Consider the following 21,468-nt stretch of genomic DNA (forward strand, 5'->3'; position numbering starts at 1 on the left):
TGTACCAAAGAAAATTTAGAGCAGTTTGAAAACCCACAATTTAAATCTGTTTGCACCTCTGCCAACACCACCCCTGCAAAGATGGTTTCTGTAAAGTCAAACCATTAGATGGTAAAACCAAGGGCTGGCTTTGGGGCTCTTTGCAAGCCATAAGAACCCTTTGGAAGATGAACACAGAGCCAACACATCAGCAGATTCTCTACTACTGCTCTTTGAAGGGATGAATCCTCAAAAAAAGCACATCTTTTGATCTAACAGTGTCTTAATTCAAGCACTACCCAAAAATGAGTTGCCCAGAAGGGAGAGCCATCAGTATCATCTGGAGGTGAAGTCAATCTATCCAGGCCAAGTGAGCAGTTCAATCTCCCCAAGAAGAAACAAAAATACCAACTGCCCTGAAATTCTGTGTTTCAGAGACAAGTTGGCATTTGTGTTCAGATAATCCTGAAAGGCTCCTGGTGTTCATGCAAACCCACAGAGCAGACAAGTGATTGCCATGTAAGGAGCACTGGAAAACAACCTTCTCCCACCTTTTTCCTTAAAAAAGTCCCTTCACAAAGGCACTTCATATTACAAAGAATTTTTCAGAAAGAAATTCCTGTAGGACAAAGCTTTCAGGCTCCAAGAAATGATTTACTTAGTTGACACTAACAGCTGGTCCCCTAATGAAAATCAAGATGCAGAAATGGTTAAACTCTCCCATAATACCATTTTTTCACCTTTTCTCTTCCCTTTCACTGAGAACCCTTCCTGCCCTTCCAAAGGAAGGCAGGCATGGAGACTGCAGTGACAAAGCAGAGGGCTCTCTTCTTTTAGTGCTTTAAATGAATAATTTTTCATACCTTTCAGATGGTTTTACAGGCTTTTCTGCAGGGAAACTCTCCTGTGTCATGTCCTGCAAAATAAGTTTGATTTATTTCAAGGTTTATCTGAATATATTTATAAACAAAACACAAAGAGAAGACAACCAAACACAGATTTCTGTTTGTTTTTCTTTATAATACCACTGAATATACCTGATCTGCTTAAGCTTTTTCCCTAATTACTATGCCTGTCCACTTAATTTCCAGCCCATATATTTAACACCTGGTCATTTTTATGTTCAGGTTGATATTGGAACCATGGGTGATTTTTTTCTTTTTCTGAAAGAGATACCAATATTGTTTTAAAGAAAGTTTATCAGGCACTCAATTTACACCAAAGTAATCAAAATATGTAATTAATAAAGTGATCCAAGTTGTAGGAAGCCTCACCTGGAGCCCAGAGCTCACCTGAAAGATGTTACACCCAACATCAGCATGTCCCATCAGTGACAGCTTTGTGCAGAGAACACACAAAAAGCAAAACTGGGTTTCTGTATTTTAGTATCAGAACAGCCCAATTATCAAATTCTGAATGTAAACACCAACCCCTCAGTGTGCCAAAGATACAATTATTTTCTCTAAAACCTCCAAGTATCTTCTTTCCAACGGCTCCCACTGTCTCCCACCTGAGACAAACTATTGGTATCTGGCAAGAAAGAGCCCCTTAGCAGAATAACTGGTTAGAGACATTCCAACCTGGCAAAAAGCAGGCAAAAAAGGATCAGAAAATTCACTTACTTGATGTTCTGTGTCAACCCTTTGGTGAATTTTTCTGGAATTAGTAGCTGTTTTCAGAGATGGTTTAAAATAGGTGATCCGACCCCCTGAGAGGGAGATGGGCTTTGGTGTCACAAGTTTCTGGATGGGTGGATGTTGCAGATCCATCTTGGAAAGGGAAGCAGCAATCAGTTTATCCTGATACCCACCCAAATCAACACAGCATTTACTGAGGAATAAGAGCTATAAAACCCCCATCAGTCTCAGCATCCAGGGAAAACTGTTTGGAAGTGGTGGAAATTTTCGTTTGCAGAATGGGATCACCAGAAAATCAGTTATGAAATCCAGAAAGCTACAGAAATAGTCCAAGTCTGACTGAATCCTATGTCAAAATCTGCCAGTTAACTTCATAGGCAAAATAAATCATATTACTATTAACAAAATAACTCATGTTTCTATAATATGCTCCCATCCTTTCCTCTCCTCTGCCCTTGTTGTTTGTTTTTTTTTTCTTTTACTGGCTAAATCTAGTCATTTAATATTTAAAATGTAAAACAGTGTTACACCAGGTTCTGGGTTTCATTTTTTCTACATTTTCCTCCTTTGAAGTTACACTCAGGGAAAAAAAAGTTGCAAAATAACAAGTCTCACTCATTAACACACGTTCCAATGTTTTAGACTTGAATTTGGTGCTTTAAAAAGTCCTGGCCTGACTTCATTTTCACAGCAAAAGAAAGCTAATTTTTAAGAGAAAGCACTGAACATTCTGCAAAACTGGCTTAACTGAATTGAGAAAGAAGAAAGATCCCAAAAAGCTACACTATTTACCACATCATCTGCAGTCTCGATGGTCACAAAAATCAGATTTAGGACACATGCTATTATTTAAATTAGTATCAATAGAAAACTGTGTTTACAATGAAGCTTTAATTTCACAGTATCTCATAACTCCTGCTAATGAAATTCATGTTGTACTATGTATGGAGTGAATAAAATTGCTTGTTTCTAATATTTCAAAACCTTGAGTAAAACAGTTTATTGAAGTTCACAAACCATTTTGAGTGAAAAACGGTCCATTGTTGGCTTTAAATGTGAACAGAATAGAATCAGAATATTTTCAGCTGGAAAGGACCAACAATAACCACCTGACTGGAGACTGAACTGCCTGACCACTTCAGGGCTGCCCAAAAGTTAAAGCACATTATTAAGGGCACTGGCCCAAAGCCTCCTGAGCACTGACAGGCTGAGAGCACCAACCATCTCTCTAAAAAGCCTGTCCCAGTGCCTGACCATACTCCAAGCAAAGAATTCCTTCCTAGTGTTCAGCCTGACCCTTCACCTGCCTGCTGCAGCTCTCAGCCATGTGTCCTGCCACTGGATCCCGTGGAGATCAGCACCTCCTTCTCCACTTTTCCTCCTCAGGAAGCTGTAGAGTACAAGTGAGGTCACCCCTCAACCTCCTTCCCTCCAAACTAGACAAGCCCAATGTCCTCAGCTGCTCCTCACAGGACAGGCCCCTCCAGCCCTGCCACCAGCTCTGCTGCTCCTCTGGACACACTCAAGGACCTTTCACACCCTCCTTACACTGCGGGCCCAGCACTGCACAGGTTGCTCAGGGTGAGGTGCCCCAAATGCAGCAGGACACTCCTCTCTCCTGCCAGACTGTCCCCTGTTGGATGCAGATGCCAGACCCCTCCTGCAGAGCTGCTCTCCAGCCACTCCCCACACCAGGTTCTACTTCTGCTCATGTTCCCCTGTTCTTGGAGCAGCATATCCCACCTGCCCCATCCCACCTGATCTTCTGGATGACTTGTCCAGAAGGATACTGTGAGAGACAGTATCACAAGCCTTAAAAAGTCCAGAAACCTACACCCACTTTTCTGGGCAACCTGTTCCAGTGTTCTCTCATCCTCATCTCCTTACACCTAGTCAAACCTCTATTAAGAGATAAACAATTACCCTTTGTTCTACTGCACCAGGCCCTGCCAAAATGTCTGCCCCAATCTTTCTTTAAATACTGAAAGGTTATACACTGACTGCCATAAAGTCTCCCTGAAGCCTTTTCCAGGATGAACAACTCTAATTCTCTCAGCCTTTCTTCAAAGGAGATGTGCTCCATATCCCTCTGACCATTTTTATGGCCCTGCTCCAACAGCTCCCTGTCTTTCCTGTGCTGAGGACCCCAGAGCTGGAGGCAGCACTGCAGGGGAGGGGGGTCTCACCAGAGTGGCACAGAGGGGCAGAATCCCCTCCCTCCACCTGCTCAACGCTGCTTTGGATGCAGCCCAGGACACAACTATGAACAAACACTGCCAGCTCATGTCCAGCCTCTCACCCACCAGCACACCAAGTCCTTCTCAGCAGGGCTGCTCTCAGTTCACCCCCAGCTGGGGGCTGTCCCAACCCAGGTGCAGAACCATGTGATGTCCACAAGGGCCCACTTCTTCTAGAGCTTGTCCTGGTCCCTCTGGATGGCATCTCCTCCCTCAGGTGCATCTCCACCACCACTCAGCTTGGTGTCACCTGCAAACTTGCTGAGGGTGCCCTCAATCCCACTCCATGATGAAGATGTGGCATTTGGGCTTGTTAAATTCCATCCAGCTGATGACTGTGGAATGTTCCCATTATCCAGATCTTCCTGCACGGCCTCTTGTCCCTCAAGAGAGTCAACAGCACCTCCCCATTTCATACTATCAGCAGACCTCTACTGGGACACTCAGCTCCTGTCTCCAGATCACTGGCCCCAGAACTGAGCCCTGAGGAACAGAACTGGTCACCAGTCACCAGGTGTGGCCCCACTCACTGCAACCCTTTTCCTCCTGCTGTTCAGCCAGTTCTTCACTCACTCACCTCACAGCTGGCTGACTTGTCCAGAAGGATACTCTGAGAGACAGTATCATAAGCCTTAAAAACTCCAGAAATCTACACCCACCACCTTCCCTTCACACTCCAGGCAGGTGATGTCATAACTATCAAATCAGTCACACAGGTATGTACAACAAAAAAAGTCAGTCACCCAGTCACATGTTCAATACACTGAGAGTTAATCTGTCTGGTGCAGATCCTCAAAACAAGAAAAATACCACAAAAAAAGAATACCTGCAAAAGTTTTGCCTGAGTGGTTGAGTGTTCTGTCAACCATCTGTTTGCTTTAGCAGGAAAACACACAGGCCTCTCCTCCCTTCTCATCAGGGCTTCCCCTTGCCCTGCCAAGCTTTATGAATTCCAGCATTATGGACAGACAGTTTCTCTGTTTTGCCCAGTGACAGCTGTGGGCAACATTCCCTTCCTGACTGATGGCAGGGTCTCTGCTGCAAATCCAGCAGATCTCCCTTAATGCCTCACCACAGGTGTGGTTCTGCATTTTAACTGAGAATCCATCTCAGCTTTGTTTTCAATTACTGGGGTAACATTTTTGGTAAAGAAATTATCTGCTCTGCTTTTCAACATTCTTGGAATTTACTACATGGCCAAAGAGACCACAGAAAAACCAAGATGTTTATAAACTCCAAAGAGACTGTAAAATTAACTATATTCCTAATCAAGCATTAGCACAGAAACTTCTAGAGATGTTCTATCCACTTTCTCATTACAACAACAGAGAAATTTTGCAAGGAACAGAAACTACTATTTTGTTCCTTTGGTTGCCTGATCCTAAAGTGACCTTTTGTGGGTTTTCCAACTGAACAAACTCGATACTTCAACCTTTTTTAAACAGAAGAAAGGAAATAATTATTTACCACAGCATTATCACCAATTCAGTGCTACCTCTAAATAGGAATATAGGAACACAAATTTACAGAAGTGAAAATATTGAACAATTTTCCTTCTTACTCTGAACAGTATTAAAAAAGTAGGTACTATTTTTTTACTCAAAATAAACATGGAATCTGCACAAGGTCTGATTCAATCAATGTTTTTCTATTTCTGGTAATTCCTGAAAGAGAAAGCTTTCCTATATGGGAATATTAACATGTTAACTTGACCCCAGGCTGCCCTCAAGATAAAACTACTGTGTGTCCTGGAGAAGTTGTTCTTGACTGGCATTATCAATACACCACCACCCAAAGAGAATCCTCAACCTGAGTAATTTGCACACTCCTTCACCTGGTGTGGGCAGAAAAGACATTTTTAGCTATTTCCACCCAGTCAAGACAGCTGGAATTTACATGATGTTAATATTAACTTGAATTCATGTGTGTGCTGTTATTGAGGTTTGTGAGTCAGCAATAGGACAAGGGGGCACGATGGGCTCAAGCTCTGCCAGGGGAAATTGAAGTTGGAGATCAGGAAAAACTTCTTTGCAGAGAGAGTGCTCAGGGATTGGAATGGGCTGCCCAGAGAGGGGGTGGATTCCCCATCCCTGGAGGTTTTTCAACTGAGCTTGGTCTTGGCACTGAATGCCATGATCTGGTAAAGGGACTGGAGTTGGCCCAAGGGTTGGACTTGATGATCTCGGAGGTCTTTTCCAACCCAATCCATTCTGTGATTCCATGAGAGTTGCTCTGATAACTACAAAGCACAGAAAGTGATCTATCCCAGTTTAAGATATTCCTGGTTCTTACCTGGTTTTGTCTGGATTGGAAGCTGGTCATATTCAGCACACTCCTGTCCACAGGCTAAGGGGGGAAAAAAGGCCTGAATATTAGAGAATTGTTTTTTCCCTATGAGAGAGTTCCATCAACAAAAACAGGGGAGGTTTGTGATCAACTTACAGAAGACAACGGACTAGAAACAGCAGACGGAATCCTTTTAGCATCCTGTGGAGAGAACAGTGCAACAGATTAAACAATGACCTAAAATCTTCATCCTGTACTGGCATATTTGCTGTGTTTTTCCAACAGGTGAAACAGGACATTTAAGGGAGTGCCATTTACCGCCAGAGGGCTGGACATCTTCTCCAGGGTCTGCAGGATGCGCCGCGCCGTGGAACTGGTCACGCCGTAGGATTGCACGTTGGCTGGTTTGGCTTTCATCTGTCTTCTCAAGGGGGGCTGAAAGGTTGGCATTGCCACTGTTAGGATGCTTCATTTTGAGTGAACATGAGTGTATTTTAGTGTGGTTACACTGATGGTACAACCAATCCTCATAATGACAAAAAAAAACATACTTATGGACCACTTAAGCCATGAAGGAGGAAATGCTCTCTGCTGACTTTACAGAGGTTTAAGTGGGGCCCTGCATATCTTGCAGACAGCATAAAGCAACAAAAGAAATACTTAAAAGGTCATAAAAGGGAAGATTTTAGGCCTGTAGAGCCTGAGATTAAAACTTGGTTGTAATAATGCCAAGGTCATGGGTTCAATCCCCTGTGTGGGCCATTGACTTGAGTTGGATTTGATGATCCTTGTGGGTCCCTTCCAACTCAGAATAGTCTGGGATTCTGTGATTCCAGAGTCTGATTAGGAACACAGAACTGAAGCAAAGGTTTGTGCTGCAGAAAGTACTTTCAGTAACAAAACAGATCTTGGGAGTTTCATGATGGTGTAAGTGTGGCATCTTAAAACCAAGGTACACAAACATCATCAAGAATTTCTAGTTTTGCTTCTCTCATTTCCTCCCTTCCCCCAAGATTGCAGCTGACTACACATCTTTTCACTCTGCTTAAACAGATAAAGATCTGATTTGAACCATAACACATCTCAACATAACACACTGAAAAAATAAATGTTTTATTTGTACCACAACTTCGAACATAGTTAAAAAAAACTCCAGTGTGACCCTTTTTTTAAAAAAATGATGTTAAACCTCTCCTGTAACCACACCATGCTCACCACACTGCTATGTGAGGACAGGAAGCAGACCACAGAGCATGTAAAAAACACAAGTGAGACTTGCTGTATTTTACAGCACACAGCAACAAGCAAGGCAGTCTCTGCCTTACAAGTATGGTATTTGCTTCCTCCTCTCAGTATATCCACATTTATTTTTGTCAAAAATAAAACCAGCTGACCAAAGAGGACTCTCAGCTTAGTTTTAAGTGTTCTTAAGTTTGACTCAACACCAGGTCAGGACAAACCACAGATTTTCAAGGTTTTCTCTAAGTCAGGAACTTGTAGGCCCCCTTGTCCCATGGCAGAAATAGGTCCAGTCAACTCTTATTTCCACTTCCTTACATAAAAGTTGACTTAATATTTTTTAAATAAGGGTGATTTTAATTAAAATAAAACGCATCCCAACCAAACCAGACTTTACTGACTTCTTTTTAGATTCAACTCTATCTACTGAGAGTAGTAAGGGGTTTCAACTGCTGGTTCATTTTAGAACACAAAAACACCTTGGGGCATGTAACTCTTCTCAAGAGCTACAACATAGAGAATGATAAAATAGAGGAGACTTTATTGTTTATATTGAGATTGCATTTAGGACTGCATGACTCTAAGTGACAGAAGAGTGAAGGATGAGCAAGTTGGCCCTTTGCATGTTACTGTATTAAAGAATGCACAATTTTAGTCAATATATTCATAGTTAGGAGTGTAGGCAAGCTTGTGTAGGACCTGCAGACAAGCATCAGGCTACTTCTGCTACTATAAATTTTTAAAGTTATTCCATCACTATATTTATTTACTAACATAATACAGTCAGAGACAATGGTAGAAAATGGAAAAGACTTAACAGTGGAAATCCCAACTATAAACAACTACCCAGCAACTAAAATGCAACTCTTGTGCATTATGGTCTACATAAACTGAAAATTTAAACAAGAATTGGAGTTTTTCACTCTTGTAGGCTGAGAGGGCAAAATAGGAACTGTTGTCACATTATAAGTGTCCAGTTTCCCTCTCAGAGCTTTTTTGGCAGAGTTACCCATCCTGTACTTTGATTACATTTTCACACACTGTTCTCATACCTGATAAGGAGAAACCTGCACTTTTGTCTGCCTTGCTGCTGCAGCTGCTCCACCATAAGAGGTCTTGCCAGGGTAGAATGGAGAATCCCCAAGCTGCCTTGTCTTAAAGACAGATGTGTTTCCAAGTGACTAGAGAAAGGTATCATGATAAATTGTTAGTAAAATGGCTATACATTCAAATTGACCAAAACTGATGCTGTGCATTACTTACAGGAGAGGGAGATCCAAAAGCAGATAAATTGAATGCAGGTTTTTTAGAGCTGGATGCAGGATGCTGGGAGAGGGAATGAGATCTTTCAGCCTCTGGGGACCAGAGCAGTGGTGCTGAAGTATTTTTTGAGACTGTGATATCTGCCAAAAGGACACACATGCTGTAAGGAAATGCCATTTATACAGAGAGAACTGTAATATTAAAGATCACACTAACTCCAGAGTTGAAAAAGTCCCTTAATACTCATTTCTCCAGCACTCTAATCCTCAGGGTTCTTCAAACAGATAAATTTCACATATGGTATGAAAACAAAGTGTCAACTCTGAACTAAACCCTGCACACAGAACTGCAAATACATTTCCTTTCAATAACCCTTCAAAAGCATGCACAAGGTAACAGAAAGCTTCCAGTGCACAGCAATTCTATTTTTGATTCTTTCATGGTAAAATAAAACAGAAGTGCAGAAACACTGGTACATCTATAATGATACAAAGCTTTTCCTATGATTTCCCCCCTCTTCTTGGGCATATTTGCCCAATCCATCATTGCATATTTCTGTCATCCACTACCATCTCCAAATGATATGTATTTAAAATCTTTTCTACTTGTGCCTCCATCTGCCAATGTCTTCAGTACTCTGATTTTGTTTTTCTTTAAAACTGTGTACATTCCTTGCTAAATTCAGTGAAAGACATGGCAGTAGTGACAACTGATGCCTTCTACCAAGAAAAGCAAAAAAAGGAGCCCAAACTTTTTCAATCAGAGTAGTTCCTTTATTGACTCCTGGGTAAAAAAAAAAAAACACACAAGAAAACCTCTTGTGTTTTTGGCACCTATGTTTATTCACATTTAACCAGCTGTGAGCTAGATATTCAGGGCCACTGCTCCTTCAGGTAGTCAACCTAGTTGTCAAGCTACAGCAAATCCTCTTCAGCTCTACTGTCCCAGATCAAGATTTACAAGTAATCTGGCTAAAAGTGTATTTACCAGCATCAACTTTTCAGAGCATCAAGGACTCATAAATGTATTCCAAAGCATGGCATATTTCACAGAGTCATAGAATGGATTGGGTTGGAAAAGACCTCCAAGATCATCAAGTCCAACCCTTGGTCCAACTCCAGTCCCTTTACCAGATCATGGCACTCAGTGCCACGGCCAAGCTCAGCTGAAAAACCTCCAGGGATGGGGAATCCACCCCCTCTCTGGGCAGCCCATTCCAATGCCTGAGCACTCTCTCTGCAAAGATTTTTTTCTGCTCTCCAACTTCAGTTTCCCCTGGCAGAGCTTGAGCCCATTGTGCCCCCTTGTCCTATTGCTGAGTGCCTGGGAGAAGAGACCAACCCCCACCTGGCCAGAACTTCCCTTCAAAAGGTGATGGGATTATATACTTCTAAAATATTAAAATTTTAATTTAATTCTAACAACCAAAGCTGACATTCACCTACTTTAAGGCAATGTCAAATATTAAAGAACACAAAATACTTCACGTTACCAAATAAATCAGAGAACATGAAATTTACCTTTATCAGATGCTCTAGAGGAGAAGCCACTGGTTGTTGAGATGTTATCATCATCATGCTGAGAGGTAGAATCTTTGATTTCTTTCACAAGAGACAGCCCAGGGCTGCCAATGCCGAGCGTGGCAGATGTGGAGGGCTGACAGTGTGGGACTGGGGAATCCAACACAGCACAGTTCAGGTGGCTCCGATGGAGGGAGGGCCTGGTCAGCACATCTGAGAAGTTCAGGGCAGACCTGCTTGTGGATGGTTCTGAGCAAGAGGAGTGAGACAATCAGCTTTCCTACAGACAAGCTCACAGCAGCCAAAACTTGTTTTCTATCAACAGCAACGCCATTGCCAAGTTCTGAGCACAGAAATAGAGAAGCTGATTTTAACTTCTTCACCCAGATAGGGTTTCATGTGTCTGACTGCAACAGCAACACTGCTGGCAATGCTAAGCACTCATGTCACATTAAGAGGCAGTTAATGATGAGATTTCACAACACCAAATCCTGACCCCACACTCAAGAGATTTAACTGTGCTTTTCCCTAAACCAAACACGCATAAATTCCTCCTCCTGCAGCTCACACTTGCAATGAGCTTTCCAAAATCTGAGGCAGTTGAGATGTTACAGACAATTCTCAAGTTTGTATCATCTTGTAACAAAGATGATGCAACATGAAAAACGTGTATTTGCTGAGATTTTGGGGGGTTTATTTGTTCTGGTGTCATCATCGCCCCTCCCAAATTCTACTGTATCAGGTACAGGCAAAATTATCTCCTCTCCATTGATTTTTGAGATTTTGGCACAAAGGACAAGGAAGCAGCATGGTCTGATTGCAAGGAGGGCATTTTTCTTCATGAGAAGAGTCTGTAAACACTGTAAGATTCCTGTAAAAAGTCATCTCACAGCTCCTACTTGCCACATGAACAGAACAGCTATTAAAGGCTATCCTGCCTGACATCCATGTAAATCTACAGCCTCTCCCAGGAATTCTGGGAATTTTGAGGCATTATCCTCTTGGTATTTGCACTGAAGCTTAAACTAGGTTCTGGAATCTCCATAACCACTGCAGTACTGGTGGGTAATTCTCAAAAAAACCTGGGAGATGATTTTTAGGATGGTTTTGTTTGAGATAAAGAAAGTGGCTCCAGCACTCTGGTACCTCAGAGCTGAAAAAACAGGCTTTCTAAAATTAAAAATATAATTAATAATAAAAAATATTATTAACTACAGCAAGAAGGATTAGGCTACAACATCCAGAGACTGCAACACAAGCTATTCAAGGTTCTGGGGTCCCATCTGCTCCCAATTTTGTGGAGCTGGAAAGTTTGCTGTGCAGCTGTTCCTACTGAAAGGTCCTTTCACACAGCCCTGCAGCAAAGCCAACACGTGCTCCTCATTCATGGAGACCTCCTCTATTCCTTTATACAAACTTACTCTCAAGCTACAGCTACACAGAAAGCAATAATGTCCTTATTTACAATTAGGTGACAAAGGTATTTCCTCCTTATTTTTTTATTCTGTCAACAGCAGCAAATGACTTTCCACACAGATGGTTGTGTGTAAGTGCTCAGACAAATTTTCTCTCCTTATTAAAAACAAGAGTTCCAGAGAAACTCAAATGGGAATATATGCAAATTTTTACTACAGAAACAGGGAGAGGCATAGACACAAATCACAGATTAATCTTCTATACAGTAAAGGGGTTGAAAACTTCTGTGCCAAGGAGTTTTCAAAGACTCCAGGACACACCTTAATATTACAAAATATTTTAAAAAGAATAATGTCAGAAAAAAGTTCCCCAGATCTTTAATAAATCAAAAAGGAAATTGAATAAATTGATTGAAGAAGCCCAAAGGAAAAAAAAAAAACAAAACAGGACATGAGAAGTAATCTTGGGGCATTGTAGCATCTGGCCTTTTGCTTTGAGGACAAAACAAATTAATGTTTCTATTACCTCAGAAATTAAACTTCCATTCCAGATCCTTTGAAAAGAAAATGTGACCCAGTACCCTCACAAATTAATATTATCAATATTTTGAATTGGGCTAGTTGTCTACCTGAAGTTCACTGATGACTTTCCAGAGCTCTGAGTCAACATTCAGGTTTTTCTGCAATTTAAACATTACAGTCTGGAAAGACAGTTTCAAAAAGTTTGGTTTTTTATTCTTTGTTTTTGCTTTTGTTGGGGTTTTTGTTCAGTCGGTTGAGTTTTGGTTTGGGGTATTTTGTTGGGTTTTTTTTCTTTATTATTTTGTCAAAATCCTCCTTCTAGCTTCCCTTAGAAATTCAGATTCAGAACTAGAAACCTGTGAATAAATACAGATGGTCAGAACAATAAATGATATTTCACACACCTTCCAAATTAATTCTTGCTGATTCAGGCGTGACTCTCCCATCAATTAGCACGGCATCTTCATTTGCATAATCATGGTGGTAATTGACTGGATTCTCTTCCTCATTTGGAGATTCATTTGTATCCACACATTTATCTTCCCTTTTATTGAAGTATTTCTGTAACCAGCCCGGGACGATGTTTTTCACTGATTCAGTCACTCTGCTAATGAGTCCCAGCTGAAAGAAAAACACAGGAACACAGTCAGGATAGTCTGGGATGCACCTTGCCCAGACCTTGGAGACAGGCATTAGACAGCAACACTCAGATGGGTAAGACAGGCATTAGACAGCAACACTCAGATGGGTAAGACAGGCATTAGACAGCAACACTCAGATGGGTAACACAGAGGTGGGTGGATCCCTGGCACAGGATTCCTTTAATTCTGGAACACACGTGACAAAATTTCACCTCACTCTGATTCACTTCGTACTAACCCATCAATTTCTGCACTTCCCAGTGGCCTTGGCAACGTTCAAAACTCTGAAATTACAGCCAAAGTTCACCAGGGGCTTGTCAAGTCACACGGTCAACAGGAAATCCTATTTCTAAGTAACTCCCACTGTACACACTTTTTCTGAGGACTCCTTGTAATGCTCTCACTTGGAAAACCACCAAACCCAGAGGCTCAGCAATTATCTACAGCAATATTGACAACAGCTGCTAAAATCAGTGAATTTAAATTTCTCTTTCTATTGCTGAACTGCAGCAATGTTTATTAAAACCCCACTATTACACTCAGAGTATCCTGAAAGAATCCTGGAAGAAACTGCTATAGTTGAACAAGATTCCTCACTACGTGACTGTTCAATACAACCAATTTAATCAAATTTCTTTTCATGGTATGTTAAAGTTTTCTGGCTCCAAACCTTAATAATCTGCAATTAATGAATATCTAAAAGTCACTTCAAGTTTACAAAAATTTGTCAATTATTTGCCACATTCTACACTTATGAAATATTTATTTACCTTTTTTTTTTTGAGGCAGTCACTTGTTCATCATCATGTCCTGAATATTTCAACACTCCTTCCTGTCAAATCTCAGCCTGCAGCGTGGACTTCCCCCCCTTACTCTGACTGCACCCACAGAACCCAAGCTGGAAGCAAAAGGGAAATTATTTCCACAATTTCAACACTTTGGAAACTAAAAAGTAACAAGAGTTAAACATTTTGTTGAACTCCACTGTCATTTGCTAACACGTGTATCAAAGACAAGCCTACTATGGGTTTATTCTGTGCTTAGGCCACAAAATTTTCTACAAATTGTTATTCATATGTAGAAAATTAAGACTATTCTTTGAAAATGTAGTAGTTAGTCTAGTAAACAACTCTGAGACAAGAACTCTGCTGTATTTATCTTAAAAAACAGCACACAAATGTAAAAAGAAGCCCGTATCTCTCTGTCAAGTCTTTCATCCTTACAGGAGCTACAAACAAATTAGACACTCTTGAATCTGGAGTTAAGAGGGGAGCAAGGAAAGAGGATCAAGGGAAGGTAGAAAATAAAAGCCTTTTCACAGAAACAAGCACTACTATCAGCACTATTGCTGGAGAGTTTCTCCATCAGGAGAACAGAATCACAAAAGAGGCTTCAAGAAATCCTCCCAGGACTGAAAGCCACCTGAGACTCAAGAAGGAAGGAGCCAAAGGCATCCAGAAGAGTAAACAGCCCATCATTAGTAATCCAAATGAGTAACTAAGAATCTAGCTAGACTAATAATTAACCAAGGTGACATGTTACCATCCATACCTAAAACCAGCCTGCTCTGAGCCTTTCTTGCAAGGGGCAGCCCTGCTGGTGTTCCCCACATCATCAGTTGGGTAACAACAGGTAACTTCCAACCCAGACCAGCAACTGGAGCTCGCTCAGCACAGCCACAACACTACAGCAAGGACTAATGGCCTGTTCCATCTGGCCTGGGCACAGTGGGACACAGGCAGCATGGTTTTCTGCTCCAGAATAATGCTGGCTTAGTGCCAAAGCAAGAGAAAGTAAAATACAGAGAAATGCACCTCTGTGTGCTGTCTGCAAAATATATTGATTTAAGGCACTGTGAAAGAACTATGCAGGCACTATGAATGAGACATCATCAAATGCAGATCCTGATAAAAAACCAAACATCTGCCCCCTGAAAAGTAAACCACAGCCCCCAGGTATGTCTATTCACATACACACAGACAAAAAAAGAAGAAAAAAAATAAAAAAAAAAGAAAGGAAAATATTTCCTCACAGCATCTCCTACCTGGCCATCAGAGCTGAAAGCCAATCAGCAAAGCTCTGTGGTTGGATTCCTGACCAAGTCAGGCAGGTAATGCACCACTGAGGACCAACTACACCTTGGAATATGGAATCATAGAATCAATTGGGTTTGGAAAAGACCTCCAAGATCATCAAGTCCAACCCTTGGTCCAACTCCAGTCCCTTTACCAGATCATGGCACTCAGTGCCACGGCCAAGCTCACCTTAAAAACCTCCAGGGATGGGGAATCCACCCCCTCTCTGGGCAGCCCATTCCAATGCCTGAGCACTCTCTCTGCAAAGAATTTTTTTCTCATCTCCAACTTCAATTTCCCCTGGCAGAGCTTGAGCCCATCGTGCCCCCCTTGTCCTGAGTGCCTGGGAGAAGAGACCAACCCCCACCTGGCCAGAACTTCCCTTCAGGCAGTTCCAGACAGTGCTGAGGTCACCTCTGAGCCTGCTCTTCATGCACACTTCCTTTCTCTTGCCAGGACATCTCAAAGTGTCATGCCTTACACTGCCTTTAAAGCTGGCATTTTAATATTATCTTAACTTGTGGTTTTCTTATTCTTCAATTCCAGCAGGTGTGTTTGAACACCCTTTCCCTCTCCCTGCACACACAACACAAACCTACCTTGTCAGCAACAGGGCACTCCCCCCCTGCCGCTGCTGTGCCACCAGCTCTGACTGTGCCCATCCCACATTCCCTGGCAGTACCAACTCCCCACTCAGGAATCATTAATCCCTCTGGAAGGCTGACAAGGACACTGCACATCTCATTGATGCAAACGGAGCTTCTGAGGTGAAATACAAAACACAAGTCCAGCAGGGTTATTCCTCCAGCCAAATCTGAGCAAACCCCTCAGATCCCAATCTCCTCAAGCTACAATTACGTACCAGTCTGTTCCTGAACACCTTCATCACTGTGGCTACTCTGAATGTGCTGCTGCACAAAACCCCTTCTAGTTCCCAAGCCCAGACTGGGGGCAGAGGCAGCAGTGCTGGCACTCAGCTTTAGTGCCCATAACTCCTGATTTCCCCAGGCCCCAGAGGCACCAAACCCAATATGGTGAAAGGGCAGAGGATGCAATGGGACAATTCTGATGGCACAAAGAAGCATTTTAGGCAGTGAACAGTTTGCTCCTTAGCTGACTGATTTCACAAGTCTGAGCTACAGTACCAACTGCTGCCTGTTCAGCTCAAACTCACTCATCCTAAAAGGCATCAGCAGGAAAGGCAACAAAAGGAAAATCCACTGGGGAAAGACACAGTGGTTTATGAACAGGTATTTACAAGTTTTTCAACATCTGTGCATCCTCCCAAGTGCCTGCAGCTCTGTTAGATCGAAGTCTGTGTATACAAACACCTTAACAACAGTAACTACAGTAACAGCTTCAAGGCACACTGGCTTGACATCATGGAATCACTGAACTGCTTGGAAAAGACCTCTTAGATCATGTCCAACTGTTGCCCAAGAGCCCAAACCCTCCTTGTTTGGGCACAAACCCTCATTTCTAAGTTCCAGCCCTGCTCTTAAGGTCCCAAGACTCATGTGAAGGGCCTGGAGTGTTGCTTTGAAGGCCACAAATCTCATTTGGAAAGTCCACAGCCTCATTTGTAGAGTTCCAACAAAGCCCAAAGGCACATCTTCAGGCCCAAACTCTAGTTCCCAAAGCTTCCACTTCAGGGACCAAAGTCTGCTCTTTAGGATTCAGCCTTCAATCTAGTGGGTTCAAAGCCTTCCTCTAACCTTCCAGAGACTCATTTCTAGGGGTCAAAGACTTAATTTGTGGTATCAAAGCATCCTTTGAGGTGACAAAACCCAACCCCATGGGTCAAACCTACCTTATCACCTCCAAAAGCCCATTTCCAAGGCCCAAACCCTCTCCTGAAGAACCAAATCCTCCCTTGGCACACCCAAAGCCTGGTTTTCATAAAGGCTGGAAAACACCTTTAAGATCAAGTCTAACTGAACCCAGCACTAACATCATGCTCACCATTAAACAATGTCCTCAAGTGCCATATTTGTTGCCCTCCTCTGGATGTGCTCCAGCATCTCAATGTCTTTCTTGTAGTGAGGGACCCAAACTGCACCCAGGTGAGTCCCTGGTCCTCACACTATTGCTGGCATAAGCCAGGCTGCCACTGGCCTTCTTGGCCATCAGGGCACACTGCTGGCTCGTGTTCAGCTGGTTGGCAACCAGGTCCTTTTCTGCTGGGCAGCTTTCCAGCCACTCTGCTCCACCCCTGCAGTGTTACCTGGAGTTACTGTGACTCAAGTGCAGGTGGCAGCACTTCCCCTTATTGAACCTCATGCAGTGGCCTCAGCCCATCCATCCAGCCTTTCCAGATCCCTCTGCACAGAGTTTTCCTGCCTTCCAGCAGATGACACTCCCACCCAACTTGGTGTCATCTGCAAACTTGCTCAGGGTGCACTCGATCCCCTTTGTCCAGGTCGTTATGAAGATGTTCAAAAGGACTGAGCCCTGGGGAACAAAACCTGGGACTGAGCATCACCTGGGACTGGCCACCACCACCACCTGGGACTGGTCACCTCTGGGACTGACCACCATCTGGATGGAGTTACCACCACCTGGACAGAGTGACCACCACCTGGATGGAGTTACCACCACCTGGGACTGACCACCACCTGGATGGAGTTACCACCACCTGGGACTGACCACCACCTGGATGGAGTTACCACCACCTGGGACTGACCACCACCTGGATGGAGTGACCACCACCTGGGACTGACCACTACCTGGATGGAGTTACCACCCCCTGGCCACCACCAGCATCTGGGACTGACCACCACCTGGGACTGGCCACTCCCTGGATGGAGTTACCACCACCTGGGACTGGCCACCACCTGGGACTGGCCACCACCTGGGACTGGCCACCACCTGGATGGAGTCACCACACCTTGAGGATGGAGTTACCACCACCTGGGACTGACCACCATCTGGATGGAGCGGCCACCACCTGGATGGAGTGGCCACCACCTGGATGTAACTCCATCCCCCACCACTCCCTGGCCTGGCCACACAGCCAGCTTTCCACTCAGCACAGACTGTGCCTGTTCATGCCATGGGAAGGCAGTTTCTCCAGGAGAACACTGTCAAAGGCTGCACTAAAGTCCATGTGGAGAACATCCACAGCCTTTCTCCCTCATCCACCAAACGGGTCACTTTGTCGCAGGAGATCAGGTTGGTCAAGCAGGACTTGACTTTCACAAACTCATGCTGGTTACAACATTAAGCCAAAGATGTGTAGACAGAAATAACAGTAAACATACACAGTAACTTAGTACTTTAAAACACCATTTCTTCAAAGGATTTAGATTAAAAAAATCAATAGTTTACGGTCACAGTTTGAATTCCAAACTTAAAAGCAGGCTGTTTCTTGGCCAAAAACATTTACAGATCAGAGATGGTTTTTCCAACTTGTGAGGGTCTTTCACATAGTATAGGATGGGGAAGGTGCTGGCAGGAGCACTCAGCAGTGATGCATTACTCAAAAACATCTGGGTTTGTCACTGAGTTGATTTCAGTCCAAAAGGCTTAAGTACAAAAAAACTATATATAAATTATGTAACAGTCTTACACTCATAGGAATTTTTCAGACATGTAAAATATACAACTGGATAAAAAAGCTAATAAAAATAAAAATGCTGATTTCCACCTCACTGCATGCATGCCTCTGAGAAGCATAAAATTTTTGCCTCTCAGACACTGCTTTGCTTCCCATTTCAGAGTTCAAGTTACTAAAATATATGAACAAGTAAGTCCTCAAAAAGCAAACCTGCCCTTAATGGTGAAGTTCACTGTGATAGAGCAGATTATTCCAACCACTTAGAAAAACCAGAAAGGAATTTTTGTGTCCTCTCCATGCCCCACACTTCCCTCTGGCACACAGCAGGCCACTCTCCAGACTGGCTGAATTCATTAATGTGGCCAAAAGGACACGTTTCTCTCCTGGGCTAATGAGTTATAAACTGGCTCAGAGCACCAGAACTGGCCCAAAGGACAGCACAATCAGACAGCCAGGACCTGAGGAACATGAAACAAAACTTCTCCCTTCTTTTAACCACCCTGTGTCCATACTGGCAATGAAGACACTGTCCCTTTCTCCTCTTCAGCTCACCCTGTGTGTGCCACCAGCACAGGGACACAGCCAAGTGACAAACTGCATCAAGGCTCTGCTAAACACACCCAGCCAAAAATTAGTGATGATGATGAGGAGGAGGAGGAGGAGGAATGTTGCTCAGGGGCAGCAGGTCACTGGTGGAGCTCACCAGGTGGGGGTTGGTCTCTTCTCCCAGGCACTCAGCAATAGGACAAGGGGGCACGATGGGCTCAAGTTCTGCCAGGGGAAATTGAAGTTGGAGAGCAGAAAAAAATTCTTTGCAGAGAGAGTGCTCAGGCATTGGAATGGGCTGCCCAGACAGGGGGTGGATTCCCCATCCCTGGAGGTTTTTAACCTGAGCTTGGCCGTGGCACTGAGTGCCATGATCTGGTAAAGGGACTGGAGTTGGACCAAGGGTTGGACTTGATGATCTGGGAGGTCTTTTCCAACCCAATCCATTCTAGGATTCTATGTGGCTGCAGTGGATGCTTCTCCAAAAGCAGGAACAGAATTGGAGATGGGACATGATTGTCTCTTGCAACAGCAGACTCAGACTGGCTTTGACTAACTCTGCTTTTGCTATTTAGGGAGAGGCTTCAATTTGGAAACAGAAAAGTGGTTTGATATTTCATTTAGAAAGAAAGACAATAAAACTTATGATTTAATATGAACAATGTGTTTCAGGAATGATATTAATTATATAACATTTGAAAAACAATAATTTTAATTTTTTTTTTATTTAAGGCAAGCAGACTAGTTCAGATTTATTTCTACAAGTCATGAAGAAGAGATTATGTTACCAGATGCCAGTGACCTTCTCTCCTATTGCTTGAAGTGAACCTTATTTTCCTTAGTCTAGTTACCTTTGGAATAAACCTTCCAGGAAAAATCAAGTGCTTTTTGGCACTGTTTGCACATCTGTACATATCATTATCACTTCAACTGAGTGCAAACCACCAGTGTGTGCTCTGATGGATATCCTGGTGCCCAACCCACTGGGTTAAATCCATGTGGCACTGAAGGGTTTTATCTCAAGTTTTGTCCACACCTCCAGTTGACACAGTGACATTACAAAAGGGAGCACAAGTACAAGGCACTTTTCTCCCTTCCTTTAGCAAGTGGCACTTTAGGCTCTAATTAACCCTCAGCAGTGATCAGGAGTGGGGGCTGTAAATTACATTGTGATAAATGGAAATCTATGGGCATGAAAATTCCAAGATTCTGGACACTGCCTTCACTTACAACTTCACAAGCAGTTCTAAAGTTCTTTCCTTCTCAATCTAAGAAGGAACTTTAATACTTTTTAATTGAAAAACTGCCACAGCTAAATTTCTGCAGCTGTTTCACAGACAGGATGCACAACTACATTAACTGAAAGGCTGCTCAAATTATCTTTATTTTCCTATAAGGGAACCCCACAGTTCAAACTGATTATTTTTACTTTATTTCTGCACATACAAGAAGTTTAAAGTTCTCAAAATCAGAATGATCAAGAAATACATTTTCCACAGCACCAGATGGTCTTTAAAAGGCCATTACTACAAGCTGTCAGATTTAGCAATGTATAACATCCATTTTCTATTTAAGATTTAAATACACTATTTAGGCATGAATATCTTATTTTTATTCTCTGTACACTAAGATCTAATTCATTACAGTATTTCAACATCACCAGACATAATTGATAACAGAAATGGCAAACTCATTCACAATTTTGAACCTGTAAGTTAAAAGGAAGTGACCAAATAATCCCATTTAGTTATTCTTGTGGTAATTTGGTATTTTAGCAGAACTCAAAGCCTTCCTACCCTTCAAGCATCACACACAGACATTGTGTGCACACAGAAGTTAAACCTCACAATTCATCTGAACCAACAGAACCTGTAATTACATTAAATAGGACACTTTTGTCTATAGGGTTGATTGACTGATTTTAAAAAGAATTGGTGTCTAAGAGAAACCAAACCAGTAACCCTTGGCCACAGTCACTTCAGCCACAGCATTGGGGGTGTTGTTAGATTTTCTGACATTTTAAGATGATATTCTGAAAATGTCAAGTTTCAGGCAGCCTCACCTTTGCTGCAGGGCAGGAATCTTCAGTTGTAAAGGGAACCAGAGACTTTCAGGACATATTTTTTCATCCCACCTCAACTGACAGAACCCAAAGCATCTCACAAAGATTTAACTACTATTTCCAAGCACTGTTCTCTTAGTAGCAACATGAAAAATTGGCATTTCACATAAAGATTATTTTTCAGTGAGTGAAGATAATGGCATCTACAATCTGTATGTATTCTACAACTCTGTAAAGTAGGTTTAATAACAAATACTAAGGCTTGACATTAGAACAACTCCACTGTTACAACTAAATATATTTATCAAAGTTGCACCACAGTAATTCCCTAACACAGCTACATTTAAACCTTATTTTCATCTGCTTAGCTCAGGATGACTTTAACTACAAATGCACCTATATTAGTCCTGCACATACTGGTATAGTTTTTTGCCATTAATTTAATATTTTGTTAAGTATTTCAGGGCCTCACTAAACCTGTAATCCAGTC

General features: G+C 42.6%; 1 protein-coding gene across 3 annotated transcripts in view; it reads right to left on the reverse strand.

The window, feature by feature from the left end:
• Positions 1-21,468, reverse strand: part of NUP153 (nucleoporin 153) — a 43,724-nt gene that overhangs the window by 14,920 nt on the left and 7,336 nt on the right. For all 3 annotated transcript variants that reach the window (XM_071553232.1, XM_071553234.1, XM_071553231.1), the window contains exons 2-10: positions 12,503-12,719; positions 10,162-10,410; positions 8,642-8,781; positions 8,431-8,559; positions 6,458-6,574; positions 6,296-6,340; positions 6,146-6,199; positions 1,602-1,748; positions 843-895 (exon numbers count right to left, since the gene is read on the reverse strand). In XM_071553232.1, the coding sequence (XP_071409333.1) occupies positions 843-895; positions 1,602-1,748; positions 6,146-6,199; positions 6,296-6,340; positions 6,458-6,574; positions 8,431-8,559; positions 8,642-8,781; positions 10,162-10,410; positions 12,503-12,719 (1,151 nt within the window). The remainder of the gene's footprint in view (positions 1-842; positions 896-1,601; positions 1,749-6,145; positions 6,200-6,295; positions 6,341-6,457; positions 6,575-8,430; positions 8,560-8,641; positions 8,782-10,161; positions 10,411-12,502; positions 12,720-21,468) is intronic.

The sequence above is a fragment of the Pithys albifrons genome, chromosome 4, assembly GCF_047495875.1.
Source record: "Pithys albifrons albifrons isolate INPA30051 chromosome 4, PitAlb_v1, whole genome shotgun sequence".
NCBI classification, from domain to species: domain Eukaryota; kingdom Metazoa; phylum Chordata; class Aves; order Passeriformes; family Thamnophilidae; genus Pithys; species Pithys albifrons.